At 43.2% G+C, this 16599-nt stretch overlaps 2 protein-coding genes across 4 annotated transcripts; both read left to right on the top strand.

Annotated features, from left to right (window-relative positions):
• The first annotated feature begins 2159 nt into the window (after nucleotides 1-2159).
• Nucleotides 2160-5303, top strand: LOC106594089 (uncharacterized). 3 transcript variants are annotated; one of them, XM_045710757.2, is made up of 4 exons: nucleotides 2160-2428; nucleotides 2896-3106; nucleotides 3428-4261; nucleotides 4529-5303. In XM_045710757.2, exons 1-4 carry the CDS (start codon nucleotides 2420-2422, stop codon nucleotides 5017-5019), a joined length of 1545 nt encoding a protein of 514 aa, XP_045566713.2. In that variant the 5' UTR covers nucleotides 2160-2419; the 3' UTR covers nucleotides 5020-5303. The 3 variants fall into 3 exon arrangements, 2 of the variants coding, with proteins under 2 accessions (XP_045566713.2, XP_045566723.2); XM_045710767.2 differs by having other exon boundaries at nucleotides 2160-2502; XR_014382564.1 differs by lacking the exon at nucleotides 2160-2428 and adding an exon at nucleotides 2517-2672.
• A 2276-nt stretch (nucleotides 5304-7579) lies between these two features.
• On the top strand, nucleotides 7580-15995 carry LOC106594054 (uncharacterized). The gene is made up of 6 exons (XM_082967509.1): nucleotides 7580-8648; nucleotides 8898-9060; nucleotides 10397-10972; nucleotides 11968-12222; nucleotides 14105-14305; nucleotides 14596-15995. The coding sequence occupies exons 1-6, from the start codon at nucleotides 8640-8642 to the stop codon at nucleotides 15240-15242; spliced, it is 1851 nt and encodes a 616-aa protein (XP_082823635.1). The 5' UTR covers nucleotides 7580-8639; the 3' UTR covers nucleotides 15243-15995.
• The last annotated feature ends 604 nt before the right edge of the window (nucleotides 15996-16599 follow it).

The following is a 16599-nucleotide window of genomic DNA, read 5'->3' as shown; positions in this document are numbered from 1 at the left end:
CGGCAGGAAGAAAGCCATCGCGATCTGCCCCCATTCAACATGGCCTATATTTACGTTTTTATTACTTCTAAACAAAATAACTTTTTGAGGTTCTTATAGGCTTACAATGATGTTTTGATTATTGCTTGAACAGTCGCTAAGATTATATTTGGTTGTGAACTTTGCAAAATAACTATTTTGGATATAGCAGTTGTTAGCTAGAATGCTAACGCTCATTGATTATAGCCTGTTGCAAAAGCTAGCCAAGGAGCCATTTTACTGGTTGAAGTTGAAGTGTTTAAGTATAATGCAGTTGATTTGTGATGACACAAACATTATATTAAGCAGGACATTCATACGAGCCTTAAAATCCAAGTATAATCCAATGGTAGTGTGAAATGCACTCATAAGCAACATGTAAATAGAGGCTTTTTTTGCTGGCATTCTATAAGAACTCCCCCTTGTTCTTCCACCAACTTGCGCACATCGCCCTCGTGCGGCAATGTTTGCAAACAGAAAGGGGTCTATAAAACGTTTGATTTCCGAAGCGGTCAGATAGCTACAGGTAACTGACAGAATAAAGGAAACTGGTTTCAGCCAGGGCTCTCCAACCTTGTTCCTGGAGAGCAACCCTCCTATATGTTTCTCTCCAACTCCAGTTGTAACTAACCAGATTCAGCTCATCAATCAGCTAATTATTAGAATCAGCTCATCAACCAGCTAATTATTAGAATCAGGTGCGCTACATGAAGGTTGTAGCAAAAACCTACAGGATGGAACAGTGTTGGAGAGGCCTGGTGTAAACCTACAGGACAGAACAGTGTTGGAGAGCCCTGGTTTATACCTACAGGACGGTAGCTCCCCAGGAACAGTGTTGGAGAGCCCTGGTTTAAACCTACAAGACCGTAGCTCCCCAGGAACAGTGTTGGAGATCCCTGGATTAAACCTACAGGACCGTAGCTCCCCAGGAACAGTGTTGGAGAGTCCTGGTGTAAACCTACAGGACCGTAGCTCCCCAGGAACAGTGTTGGAGAGTCCTGGTGTAAACCTACAGGACCGTAGCTCCCCAGGAACAGTGTTGGAGAGTCCTGGTGTAAACCTACAGGACCGTAGCTCCCCAGGAACAGTGTTGGAGAGTCCTGGTGTAAACCTACAGGACCGTAGCTCCCCAGGAACAGTGTTGGAGTGCCCTGGTTTAAACCTACAGGACGGTAGCTCCACAGGAACAGTGTTGGAGAGTCCTGGTTTAAACCTACAGGATGGTAGCTCCCCAGGAACAGGGTTGGAGATCCCTGGATTAAACCTACAGGATGGTAGCTCCCTAGGAACAGTGTTGGAGAGTCCTGGTGTAAACCTACAGGACCGTAGCTCCCCAGGAACAGTGTTGGAGAGTCCTGGTGTAAACCTACAAGACCGTAGCTCCCCAGGAACAGTGTTGGAGAGTCCTGGTGTAAACCTACAGGATGGTAGCTCCCCAGGAACAGGGTTGGAGAGCCCTGGTTATAACCTACAGGATGGTAGCTCCCCAGGAACAGGGTTGGAGAGCCCTGGTTTAGGGTGATCACTCAAATTGGCTGTAATGAGGGACGAGTGTTTGCAGGTATTTGTTTTTTTCCTTTCAATTAAGATAGAGATCCTTACTAATGAGTGACCTTTTATTCGCCAATCAAGTACAAGGGTGGAGCGAAAACCTGCAGACACCCGGCCCTCCGCAGAATGAGTTTGCACGTGCTCTAAGGCAGCGTTTCCCAAAACCATGCCAGGAAAATGCATCCTACACCATAACATAATTTGTATCCCTCATTTACTCAAGAGTTTCACTCTAACACTCAGACATATTTTACATGTGTTTAGTGAGTCTGCCAGATCAGAGGCAGTAGGAATGACCAGGGATGTTATCTTGATACATGTGTGTATTGAAACATATTCCTGTCTTGCTAGCATTCGAAATGTAATGAGTAGTTTTGGGTGTCAGGGAAAATGTATGGAGTAAAAAGTACATTATTTGGAGTAAAAGGTGGTCAAAAATGTAAAGTATAGATACCCCCCAAAACTACTTGTGTAGTACTTCAAAGTATTTTGACTTAAGTACGTTGCACCACTGCAAGAGATCTGTAATCTATTGCCTTTAACTTCCAGACCGCATGTCGGCGCTAATGCACATTCAAAAGACAATCTAAACCGGAAGTAGGAAGCCAAGGAGAGTTTGACAGTTTATTTACCAGTTTATTTAAATGTACATTGTAACGTTAGCATAGCTATTTGTAAAAAGAATACAGTAACTTTAGATTAAATATTCTCAGGTGTTGGTATTTCCCAGCCTACACCCAACGAGACGCGAGGTTACGACCAACAACATTGGCAGTCATCATAAGTTAAAACTAAACTAGATGTATATCTAATTTATCAGTTAGCTAGCTAGCTCAGGGATTGAGTTACAATGGAAGAGGTAGTCATCTGAACGTGTGCTAGCCACATCGCTTTTCTGCTCTGCAAACTGCTCGTTTGTTGCTATACCAAATGGTGCGGCTAGCTTGCAAGTCAAGTTGCTCAGTATTTTGTAGAGTACAATGCATGCTAGCAACAGCAGTACTAGCTAGCTACGTTGTTGTTGCTTGATGATGTGATTTTGTTTTGTAGTAGGTATGTAACGTCAGCTAACATAAGCTAACTGACCAGCGCTAGCTAGCCAGGTGAATGAAAATCCAATGAAAATTAGCTGCTGTAATTTTGTTTGCATTGATTGATCGCTTTTAAACCAGGTATATTTAGTTGGAACGGTCTCATTACTGAGAAATTGTCATTTCTATAACAAGCAGAGACATTGCCTTGCTGTTAAGTATGGTGTCATATTGCTGAGTCCATCTTTCATAATGAAGCTTGTTGTGAAAACTGCGCTGTCACTCTTCATCATAGGACTCTGAAGACCCGTCCAGTTCGTCTTCATCCTGCACCACTGAACCCCAACCCACTGTGTCCGGTGACCAGGAGGACAGTATCCATGGTGATCAGAAAGACACACCGCAGGGTCAGGAGAGGGTTACTGTGAGTCTGGACATCAACAGTGAAACACCAACATTTAATATCGTAGTCAAAGAAGAAGAAGACTGGGAACTAGATAATACAGGTGGGTAGCTGGAGCCAGGCTCACTTGAGATGGGTCCCAAAGGGCACCCTATGGTCCATGAGGCTCTAATCAAAAGTGGTGCACAATATAGGGAATAGGGTGGCATGATTTGGGACTCAGTCTTGTGTGTTGCCATAAATCTGAGAATGGGAGTAGCACGGGAGGTGGTGTAAAACAATGGAGAAACCCAGTAGGTATGTACAATATACTTAGACTCAGTCCCAGCCATCACTCTGCAGCCGGGGAGAGACCCTCTACATCAGGAGAACCTGAGTCTGACTCAGTCTCACTGACTATATCTGTCCTGTCTCATCCCCACAGGAGAGAGTCCCAGCCATCACTCTGCAGCCGGGGAGAGACCCTCTACATCAGGAGAACCTGAACAACACCAGATAAAACGCAGAACGAGGCAGAAAAAGACCCACCCATGCCCAGATTGTGGGAAACACTGCCAGACATTATCGGCACTACAAATACACATGAGAACCCACACAGGAGAGAAGCCTTATACCTGCTCTGAGTGTGGGAGAGGCTTCACTCATCAATGTAGTTTGAGATACCACCACCAGAAGAAACATTCTGAACAGATTAAAACAGACCCGGATGACAAGATTGGCTGCTGTTGTGGACAAGAGTTCTCTTCAAAGAATGTTCTGGAGGTTCACTTGAAGACAAACACTGGAGACAAGCCTTACACCTGCTGTGTGTGTGAGAAGACCTTTACTCATAAAGCATTACTGAAAGTACACCAGCGATCCCACACAGGAGAGAAGCCTTTCTCTTGCGCTCTGTGTGAGAAGAGTTTTACTCAAAAAGGAAATTTGACAACGCACGAGAAGTCGCACGCTGGAGAGAAACATCCTTGCTCAGTCTGTGGAAAGAGTTTCACTCAGAAAGGCTATCTGAAGATTCATCAGCGGCTTCACTGTTCTGAAGGGGAGTTGAGTCCCTCTGCATCAAGAGAACTTGAACACCAACAGAGGAGAGCTAAGGAGACTCACAGATGCCCAGACTGTGGGAAGGAGTTCCCTCAAACATATTACCTGGACAGACACATGAGAACACACACAGGAGAAAAGCCTTACCAGTGCTCTGTGTGTGGGATGAGTTTCACGCAGAAAGGAAATTTAAAAACGCATCAGAAAGTGCACACAGGTGAGAACACTTTATGCTGTCATTGATTTATTATTATTGATTAATCATGATTGATGACGACAGCCTACACTCCTAACAGCTTAACATTTAGCACGTTGCATGTAAAACATTAATGGAAGTGGTAGGACCCTGGTTTGCAAGCTACAAATAGTGTGTGGGCTACAGAGTGAGAAAAAAAAAAATGAAATGGCATTAAATGACATTAAAACAACTAGGAAATAAGGTATCTGAAACAGCTCAGATTTGCACACTGTTTCTATCCCACAGGAGATTATCCCAGCTCCTGGTCCACTGGTGAGGGGAGTCCCTGTACATCGGGAGAAGCTGAACAACACCAGGAGAACCACACGACCGTCACATCTCACGGCTGCCTAGTGTGTGGCGAGGAATACACTAACCTCCCAGAACTACACAAACACATGAGATCTCACTCGGGAGAAAAGCGTCTCATCTGCCCTGTGTGTGGCAAGACTTACCCCAGAGAATTTGACCTCAAAGTCCACCTCAGAACACATACAGGAGAGAAACCCCACGAGTGCATCGAATGCGGCAAGAGCTTTGTCCGTAAACAAGGGCTCCGGCAGCACCAGCGGACACATGATGCCAAGCCCATCGGACCGACCCGCCAGTTAGGCAGGCCAAAGCAGTTGGCCACCATGGACAGGCCAAAGCAGTTAACCAGGGCTCAGATGTCCAAGAAAGTGCCTAAGATGGAGAGTGATACAGAGATGCAGGACTGCCAATACTATGACAATTAACCACGACTTTGTCTCTTAGTAGGTAGAGTTCTTCTTCTCGCTGAAGCTGTGTCTGTGTTGTCGCCATCTCTGATCAGTAAGATAATCATGCTAACTCTCACTCATCTCATCAATCAACATATGATCAACAAAAAGGGGGGGGGGGGGAGGTGTCTTTTTTTGTTAATTTTTCATCAATGCTGTGATGGTGCTAAGAAATCAACCGTGACTTGTAGCCCACTTGTGAAATGTTCCTCACTGAGAATAACCACGTCATGATTAATAAAGTAGCATTCTGGTTATGACTCCTGTTGTCTTTCCCTCCAGCTCAGATGGTGGCAGTAATGTCCAGGCAGGAGAGGACCTAAAGGACACAAGGAAGTAGTAATCTAGCTAGCTAAGCTAACGTTGGATAAGCGGTTGTTTACGTTCTCACTTCACTGACTGACGTAACTTTTCTTTGAGCTGAACGCAACAGGGAAAGAACAACATTTTGTTCTTCGTAGCAAAGCCAGCAACGGTGGATTAACGCAGGCACAGCGTCATTCTCGAGATAATTTCGAGTCCATTCACAATGCATGAGGTTAGCTAACGTCAGCCAGGTAGCTAACTAGTTGGCGCCATAGAGATCCTATTAAAATATCCTATTAAATTACAAGACGGGCTATGCCATAAACCCTCAAAGTCCCATAGTGGAGCCAAAATGGCAGCCATCTTGGTCAGGGAGAAATACAAAACCAGTCTAATTGATATGAACGGCAGTAGGTGATGCATTTCTTGCTTTTACTGATGCAGGAAAATAAAAGTAAGGCATGTGATGTATCATAAATTACATTCAATCTAAAATATTGGTCATATAATTATAAATACCTGTTATACAGGTTTTATACAAATGTTCTGTATAAATAGTCTCTAAAATAAATGCAAACAGACCATAAATTACTCCGATTTCTTTTCTTGGAAAGCTGTGACTGCTATTATATCATACAAAATTAGTACTTGTTGCATTTACAAGTTGTCTAGTTAATTTAAACAATTGATGTAATCATTCCTGTAAAACTGCCTGGCTAGCGAGCTAACACATACAGTGCAGATAAATTCTTCACATTAGGTGAGATTCTACATGTTATTCTGGGTGTAACTCACAGAGATCCTATTCAATTAGATTAGGTGAGATTCTACAAGTTATTCTGGGTGTAACTCACAGAGATCCTATTCAATTAGATTAGGTGAGATTCTACATGTTATTCTGGGTGTAAGAACCTGTGACGGAAACCATGACTGCTAAACTGTAAGTCAGGGTTGGGGTCAATTTAAATTGAAGGTAGTCAATTCAGGAAGTGATTTGAATGGAAAATGGAAAAACGTTTTATTTTTCAATTTATTGAGAAGTCATTGAAAATAGATGCTTTTTCTTTCAATTATTGAATTGGAATGTCAGTTTACTTCCTGATTTGATTGACTTAAACTCAAATTGACCCCAACCCAGGTTTAAGTGGTTTTGAGTGACTGAAAGTCTGGTTTATCACACTTAGTTTAGCACAGCTCAACATTAGTAATGTTACATCATGGAACACTTCACATCAAAGAAACAACTGTACTGGTACCCCCTGTATACAGCCTCGCTATTGTTATTTTACTGCTGCTCTTTAATTATTTGTTACTTTTATTTATTTTTTTGTGGTATTTTTTCTTAAAACTGCATTGTTGGTTAAGGGCTGTAGTACCTGTAGTATTTGGCGCATGTGACAAATAACATTTGATTTGACACTGGCAGCACTACCATCTCTACCCTCTTTCAGAAGTGTGCACTTGGTCACGACCCCTCATGCATTTAAAGCCATTGGATTGGTGCAAGCATGGCTAGAGGGAGTTTCCACCATATTCCTTTTACATCAATCCACTCCTTTAAATACATGAGGGGGAGTGTACGAGTGCACAAGGGTAGAGAATCCGAATGTAACCACTGGCCTTTGACTGAGTACTCGTAAACTCACACAGAGTGTTACTTTCCTGCAGAAGAGCTTCCTGGTTTGTACCCTGTTGAGGAGAATCCCTCTACAATAAGATTACCTGGCCACCACCAAGGGGCGGTAAAGAGATCTCACCACTGTTCAACGTGTGGAAAATAACTGCTCATATAAACTAAGGTTAGTGAAGCCTCACTGTTGCTCTGTGTGTGGGAGGGGATTCACACGGAAAGGAAATCTGAAAACGCACAAAGGTTAGAAGAAGCCTTACCCCAACCCTGGACAATGGAAAGACTTGACATCTTACATTTTATGTAAAAATAATAATAATCTCATGCTGATTGAAGTTATTCTGAGGCAGACTATGAAATTTGTCAGTTTGATGTAAAAAGCAAACTTGATCTCAGCTTCAACCTCTTCCATGCAGGACTGAATCCCAGGTTGTAGTCTGCTGGTGAGGAGAGTCCCTCTACATCAGGAGAACCTGAACAGCACCAGGAGTACAACACAGCTAGGAAGACTCACCTACCAGCTCCACAGATAGACATGAGAACTCATTAAGGAGAGAACCAGTCTCACCAATGCTCTGTGGGAAGCAATTCACTGAGAAAAGGACAATTAGAAGACCACTAGTTAGTGCATATTAAAGAGAAGCCTTACCTCTTCCCTGACTGTGGGAAGAGATTTGTCAGTGGAAGCTACATTCAAATGGGCTTAGAAGTCACGAGAGAACTCACACTAGAGAAAGACCCTACAGCTGCCCTGTGTGTAGAAAGAGTTTCAAGCAACAAAATCAAGTACCAAAGCATTTATAGACACACTGCCCCATCTGTGGAAAAACGTATGGTTCAGAAGATTCTCTCAAAGACCACTTAAGAGTTTACACAGGAGAGAGACCTTACCTTTGTGCTGAATGTTATTCACCTTTATTTAACCAGGTAGGCCAGTTGAGAACAAGTTCTCATTTACAACTGTGACCTGGCCACTTAAATAATGTTTACATACTGTTTTACCCACTTTGTATGTATATTCTAGCCAAGGCTAATGCTATATTACTACTGCTATACACAGCTTTTCTATTAATATACTGTCTATACACACCTCAACATATATACATTGACATTCCAGACCCGGACATTGCTCGTTCTCATATTTCTTAATTTCCACATTTTTATTTTGGGTGTTTTGTGTTTTGTAGTGTTTGGTATTACTGCACGAGCTAGAAACATAAGCATTTCACTGCACCTGCGAAAACATCTGCAGAATATGTGCACGCGACCAATACAATTTGATTTGATTTGATTTACTAAGGCGCACCAAGAAGACGACATCAACCAAACACGGAAGTAGTAATGCAGCTAGCTGATGTTAACTAATCAGTTTATTTATCGCACTTCAAAGTATTGTAGCTAGTTCCATACAGCTAATATCACCAGATATAATTTATTATACGGTTATGGTAACGTTAAGTATTATTCACTGGCTGGACTAGTTCACGTATGGAACTATGAAACGCGGGATTTCCACCTCTGCCAGTTAAGGAGCTACAATACTAGCCAGTTGTAGCAGCGCGCTATCGTTAGCTAACATTTCTCCCTCACAGCACAGCAAGAGACTGGAATAACTCTGGCACAACAACATATTCTTTGAGATATTTGAAGCCCATTCACAATGCATGAGGTGAGAAGACAACCTCTAACTTATTAGTTTGCTAACGTTAACTAGCTAGCTAAATTAGCTAACGCGTTAGCTATGCAACTTCACTTGTCAGAGTTGAATAAGTCGATAAGTTGTCAGGACGGTTAGCTAGTTATCTCAAAATAATACGTTATCAACCCTAACTAGGCTAGTTGTTAGGACTGTGACAAAGCTTAATATTCATTCTTGATACATTTTGTGATGTGCTCTCTCACCTTGGCTTTTTTATAGTTTGATGAACACCAACAGTCAAAATGGCGGGGTCCAGACTGTAACCATGGTGACCAGCAGAGCAGCAAGCGACTCCAGGGTCCCGAGATGGTCCAAAGTTTTGACATTGTATTCAAAGAGGAGCCAGAAGATGATCATGAACCTTGGGGTCAGAGTAATACTGGTGAGTGTGCAATGCCTTTCAATAGTTGTCCCATGTAGCTGGACACAGAGAGAATAACCTGACGAAGACCAAGGTTTACGTCCCAAATGACAACCCTTTAGTGCAATACATTGATGCTATATAGGGAACAGAGTGCCATTTGGAATGCATATCATCTTTGTGGAAACTGCTTTTGTATCACCAAGAGCATTAATGGGTCAGCTGTAGCAGCAACCAGTGAGCAGACAGAGATGGCTTTATTAGTTCATGCTGATAGTCCAATAAGATCCCACTTGAGAAAAAGCTCCACCTGTCCTCTGACATGTCAGGTGGAAACATCCCCATACTGCCTACACCAATCAGATCTCAACAAGTGTGTAGGGTCTATTTGAAACTGGGCCTCTAATGATGTTCCCACTGGAGCAAGATGGACCGGACTCTGCCTATATCGCCACAGTAGAGACAGGAGAGAGTTGCAGCCTTCACTCTGACAGTGAGGAGGTTCTACCTCAGGAGAACCTGAACAACAGGACACAAACAACAACAAACACAAATCCAAGAAGACACATGGCTGCAGAGAGTGTGGAAAGGAGTTCCCTACCTCGTATAAACTATGCAGACACTAACAGATCCACCAAGGGGTGAAACCTTACCGATGTTCTGCATCCAGGAAGAACTTGAAGCTACACCAGGTAGTGCACACAGGAGAGAAACCTCACTCCTGCCCTGTCTGTGGCATGGGCTTGACTCAGCAGGAAGATATGACTGTCCACAAGGTAGGTAGGTAGGTAGGAAGAGGAAAGGGAGGAGGAAGTAGGTGGATTGATACATTCTGAAGGAGAATTAGGTCATTGGGACTTCTTCAGCTCGGTAAGTAGTGGTGAAAGGATGCCTTTAAACATAAAAGATAGGCCCCAAATGGCACCCTATTCCCGACATGGTGCACTACTTTACCCTAATATACATCCCTAATGGCACCCTATTCCCTACATAGTGCACTACTTTACCCTAATATACATCCCTAATGGCACCCTATTCCCTATATGGTGTACTACTTTACCCTAAGATACATCCCTAATGGCACCCTTTTCCCTACGTAGTGCACTACTTTACCCTAATACACATCCTTAATGGCACCCTATTCCCTACATAGTGCACTACTTTACCCTAATATTGATCCCTAATGGCACCCTATTCCCTACATAGTGCACTACTTTTGACTAGGGCCCATAGGGTTCTGGTCAAAAGTAGTGCACTATAAAGGGAATAGGGAGTCATTTGGGATCGACGCAACAAAACTACCATAGTTATTGACCTATTTGCTCTATTAGTAAATCCATATAATTTTCCCCCACAGGAATGAGTCCTGCCTCCAGCCTCGGCAGTGAGGAGACTACCTCTACATCAGGAGAACCTGAGCAACACCAGGAGAATCATCAGACAGCCACGTCGTCTCACCGGGAGAATCATCAGACAGCCACATCGTCTCACCAGGAGAATCATCAGACAGCCACGTCGTCTCACCGGGAGAATCATCAGACAGCCACGTCGTCTCACCGGGAGAATCATCAGACAGCCACGTCGTCTCACCGGGAGAATCATCAGACAGCCACGTCGTCTCACCGGGAGAATCATCAGACAGCCACGTCGTCTCACCGGGAGAATCATCAGACAGCCACGTCGTCTCACCGGGAGAATCATCAGACAGCCACGTCGTCTCACCGCTGCTGTGCCTGTGGACAGGAGTTCCCTGGTGCCTATGACCTCATGCTACACCAGAGGACTCACTATGTAAGGAACAGGGTGCCATGTGGGACACATACCATGACTGTAAAGAGAGAGTGTGGTCACACTGAGGAGGAGGAGGAAGGAGAGGAAGTTGGTGGATTTATTAAATGTGAAGAAGCAGCTACTTGGGATCCTCCTCAACTCGGTAAGGGGCTGGGATATGATGCCATTAAAGAACACAAAGGTTAGTCCTAAATGGCACCCTATCCCCTACATAGTGCACTACTTTTGACCAGAGCCCGCATAGGGAAATGGGTGGCATTTGGGACACTATACTATACTACCATAGGGGTTGGGTTAAATGCGGAAGACACATTTCAGTTGAAGGCATTCAGTTGTACAACTGACTAGGTATCCCCCTTTCCCTTTCCTTTCCGTTTCCATAGTAATGGACCTACAGGTAACTGCTAAAAAAGAGGAAACACCAACATAAAGTGTTTTAATTGGCCGTTGGGCCACAAGCCAGAACATATTTAATGTGCCTTGGCATGAATTCTACAAGGGTCTGCAACTCTCTTGGAGGTGGGCCACCATGAGACAGAACAGCTTATATGTGCCTTGGCATAGATTCTACAAGTGTCTGGAACTCTATTGGAGGGATGCGACACCATTCCATTCTTCTACGATAAATTCCATCATTTGGTGTTTTGTTGATGGTGGTGGGAAAACGCTGGCTCTGGCCCCGCTCCAGAATCTCCCATAAGTGTTTAATTGGGTTGAGATCTGGTGACTGAGACGGCCATGACATATGGTTTACATCGTTTTCATGCTCATCAAACCATTCAGTGACCACTCATGCCTAGTGGATGGGGGCATTGTCATCCTGGAAGAGACCACTCCCATCCGGATAGAAATGATTCACCAAAGGTTGATGGTGATCAGTCAGAATGGCGGTGTATTTATTGGTGTTTATCTTGTCCTCTAAGGGGTTCATTGGACCTAACCCATGCCAGGAAAATGCACCTCCACAACATAACAGAGCAGCCAGAATACTCATTTACTCAAGTGTTTCCTTTATTTTGGCAGTTACCTGTATGTCTAACAGAGCAGCCAGAATCCTAATTGACTCAAGTGCTTCCTTTATTTTGGCAGTTACCTGTATATGCTCTATTACTAAATCCTTATTATTTTCCTCCACAGGAATGAGTCCTGCCTCCAGCCACGGCAGTGAGGAGACTACCTCTACATCAGGAGAACCTGAGCAACACCAGGAGAATCATCAGACAGCCACGTCGTCTCACCGCTGCTTTGGCTGTGGACAGAAGTTCCCTGCTGCCTGTGACCTCATGTTACACCAGAGGACACACATAGAGAGAGGCTTCTACAAGTCTGTTTGTGGAGAGCTGTTCTACCAGAAAGAGTTACTCAAAACACATCATCAGAAAGTTGACACAGGTGAAAAGCCACAGAGATCCTTTTAAATAATGAGATTCTTGTGTGTGAGCAGCCATGTTGGAAACCATGACTGCCAGAGTGTAGCCAAAGTGATTTGAGTGACTGACAATATGGTTTATCACACTAAGTTTACCACAGCTCAACATTAGTGATGTTGCATGTAAAACTCAACTACAATACCAGTCAAAAGTTTGGACATACCTACTCATTCAAGGGCTTTTCTTTATTTTTACTATTTTCTACATTGTAGAATAATAGTGAAGACATGAAAACTATGAAATAACACTCATGGAATCATGTAGTAACCAAAAAAGTGTTAAAGAAATCAATGTTTTATATTTGAGATTCTTCAAAGTAACCACCCTTTGACTTGATGACAGCTTTGCACACTCTTGACATTCTCTCAACCAGCTTCACCTGGAATGCTTATCCTGACAGTCTTGAAGGAGTTCCCACATATGCTGAACAATTGTTGGCTGCTTTTCCTTCACTCTGTGGTCCAACTCATCCCAAACCATCTCAATATGGTTGAGGTTGGGTGATTGTGGAGGCCAGGTCATCAGATGCAACACTCCATCACTCTCCTTTTTGGTCAAATAGCCCTTACACAGCCTGGAGGTGTGTTGGGTCATTGTCCTGTTGAAAAGCAAGTGATTGTCCCACTAAGCGCAAGCCATTGCGTATCGCTGCAGAATGCTGTGGTAGCCATGCTGGTTAAGTGTGCCTTGAATACTAAATAAATCACAGACATTTTCCCCAGCAAAGCACCCCTACACCATCACACCACCTCCTCCATGCTTCCCGGTGGGAAATACACATGAGGAGATCATCCGTTCACCTACAATGCGTCTCACAAAGACACAGTGGTTGGAACCAAAAATTTCAAATTTGGACTCATCAGACCAAAGGACAGATTTCCACCGGTCTAATATCCATTGCTCGTGTTTCTTGGCCCAAGTAAGTCTCTTCCTATTATTGGTGTCCTTTAGCAGTAGTTTCTTTGCAGCAATTCGACCATGAAGGCCTGATTCACACAGTCTCCTCTGAACAGTTGATGTTGAGATGTGTCTGTTACTTGAACTCTGTGAAGCATTTATTTGGGCTGCAATCTGAGGTGCAGTTAACTATAATGAACTTATCCTCTGCAGCAGAGGTAACTCTGGGTCTTCCTTTCCTGTGGCGGTCCTCATGAGAGCCAGTTTCATCATAGAGCTTGATGGTTTTTAGGACTGCACTTGTAGAAACTGTCATCAAGGTAAAGTGTGGCTACTTTGAAGAATCTCAAATCTCAAATATATTAGGATTTTATTTTACACTTTTTGATTACTACATGATTCCATATGTGTTATTTCATAGTTTTGATGTCTTCACTATTATTCTACAATGTAGAAAATAGTAAAAATAATGAAAAACCCTTGAATGAATAGGTGTGTCCAAACTTTTGACTGGTACTGTACATTGCAGATGTTGCATTGCATCAGCCAATGGTTACGTGCCATGTCATCAACTGCACAGTCGGGCATCAGATTGCCGTATCGTATGACGTGGTTTGATGATAATATTTATGTTAAACACCTATCCATGTGTCGTGAGGTCTGGCATGCGTCTGCAATGCCAGTGATAACTCACATTTAAAAAAACAAAAACACGTTGGACTTTTACTAGTAAACCGACCCATGCTAGCATACTAAATAGTATGTGGAAATAAAAAAAAGTGTTATAGTATGTCTTCACTATTGATTATCAGTTGTGGTCAGACACGTGAGTCAGGAAAACGCGTGAATTCTACTAGAACAGACGCCGAAATGAGTGTGCCGTTTTACGTATGTAGTAGACTAGTATGGTATTCGGACACGACCACTGTCTTTTTTTCCTGCGTCAGGAATACCTGTACAACACCAGAAGAATCCCAAAGCTAAGAAGTCTCATGACTGTGTAGTGTGTGGAAAACAACTATTGGAAGCAATGAAGCTGAAGAGGCACATGAGAACACACACAGGAGAGAAACCTCACGGTTGCTCTGTGTGCGGCAGGGGATTCACACAGAAAGGAAATCTGAAAACACACATGAAAACACACAGAGGTGAGAAGAAGTCTTATATTACTGTCCCAGTAATAACTATGCATAGCAGTAACTATGGAAATGTTTGTCAGCTTGAGTTTATTGTGAAAGAAATATACTTCAGACATTACACGTTTTGAAATTTTAACAGTTTTATCAGATTTTTTTAAATGTTGAGTAGTTCTGAAAAGAGAAAAATGTATGTCCTAGTAAGTGTTTGACTGCATTTCCATTGGACTTTCTTACTTCTTCATGAAGAACATGCTGGTTTGACTGTCTTCACATTATCTCACACCATGTCTTCCACGCAGGGTTGAACCCCAAATTGTGGTCCACTGGAGAGGACAGTCCCTCTACATCAGGAGAACCTGAACAACACCAGAAGAACCACACAGCTAAGACATTTCATAATTGCATAGATTGTGGGGAGATATGCCAAACTCTACCAGCACTAAAAAAACACATGAAAACTCACACCGGAAAGAAGCTGTCTTACCAATGCTCCCTTTGCGGGGCAGAATTCACTGAGAAAGGGCAAATCCAAGACCACCAGTTAAAGCATGTTGGAGAGAAGCCTTACTCCTGCCCTGACTGTGGGAAATGTTTCGTCAATGAAAGCTACATTAAAATTCACCAGCGAACACACACTGGAGAGAGACCCTACAGCTGCCTTGTGTGTGGAAAGAGTTTCATGAAAAAAGCATACTTAAAAAGTCATTTACTGACACACACTGGAGAGAAGCCATACCTTTGCTCCATCTGTGGGAAGACATACAGTAGAGAAGGAACTTTCAAAATCCACCAGAGAGTTCACACAGGAGAGAAACCATACCTGTGCACTGAATGTGGGAAGCGTTTCAGCTGTAGAGCAAACCTTTATTCACACAAGAAGAGACATGCTGGCAAACCCATAGGACCTAAACGGCAGTTAGGCAGACCGAAGCAACTGCCAAACTGACAATGGGACAGGAAAAATGTACTTGTGTAGTGTCTCTCCTGATCACCAGCAAAATAGTTATGTTCATCTTGATTATGCATTTCCCATAAACGGACATAAACAATAGAATATTAAGGAATGCAGCTGTGGATGTCTGAAAAACTGAAATATGTAAGCACAGGACCTAAACAGCAGTTATGCAGACCCAAGAAACTGCCATGAGGACGGTGCTTTTTAAATTAACTTAAGCAGTGACTTCATTTTATGTAAGACATCACAGCACGGTTGAAAAATATATATGGGCCACGGAAATCAAGAGAGGGGGGTCTACAGAGAGAGGTGGGATTAAAAAATGAATGATCTGTAATTGTTAGGAAACACCACATATCATGTGTACAGGACATGTCTTAGAGTGGGGTTGTGGAGAGGAGTGGCTAACCAGCATCAACAAAGCCGGAGCAAACTGGACGCCAGGGGACAGTGAGGTGCGTTGCTGAGGCTGCGGATCTGACTGGCTCTCCGACTCTGACTGACTGGCTCCCTCCGAGACCAGGAACGCTTCCTCCGCTCTCAGTACCATCTGTTCTGTTTCAACTCTGACGACCCTCCACCCTTCAGCTCCCATCCATGCAGATTTGTATGTTTTTTTGGGTTCAAACTTGTAAGTGCTGATATTTAGCTTTTAACTGCCAAGTTTTATTGCTATGTAACTGTTATGAAAGTCGTATTGTCAATTTGTTTTGTATTTAAATGCCACTTTAAACGTGTACAAGACACTGCAACAACATTTCCCCACAGGGACAATCAAGCCAGTAAAGTAAAGTAGGGTCTACATGTAATAATAACAGAGTGGTGAGGTGGAGCTCCACCTACATGTAGTAATAATAACAGAGTGGTGAGGTGGAGCTCCACCTACATGTAATAATAATAACAGAGTGGTGAGGTGGAGCTCCACCTACATGTAATAATAATAACAGAGTGGTGAGGTGGAGCTCCACCTACATGTAGTAATAATAACAGAGTGGTGAGGAGGAGCTCCACCTACATGTAATAATAATAACAGAGTGATGAGGAAGAGCTCCACCTACATGTAATAATAACAGAGTGGTGAGGTGGAGCTCCACCTACATGTAATAATAACAGAGTGGTGAGGTGGAGCTCCACCTACATGTAATAATAATAACAGAGTGGTGAGGAAGAGCTCCACCTACATGTAATAATAACAGAGTGGTGAGGAGGAGCTCCACCTACATGTAATAATAACAGAGTGGTGAGGTGGAGCTCCACCTACATGTAATAATAATAACAGAGTGGTGAGGAGGAGCTCCACCTACATGTAATAATAATAACAGAGTGATGAGGAGGAGCTCCACCTACA

This window comes from Salmo salar, chromosome 02 (genome assembly GCF_965601325.2).
Source record: "Salmo salar chromosome 02, fSalSal1, whole genome shotgun sequence".
Lineage (NCBI taxonomy): Eukaryota > Metazoa > Chordata > Actinopteri > Salmoniformes > Salmonidae > Salmo > Salmo salar.
Note: the sequence above shows the minus strand (reverse complement) of the source record. Positions and strands in the feature narration are given on the sequence as shown.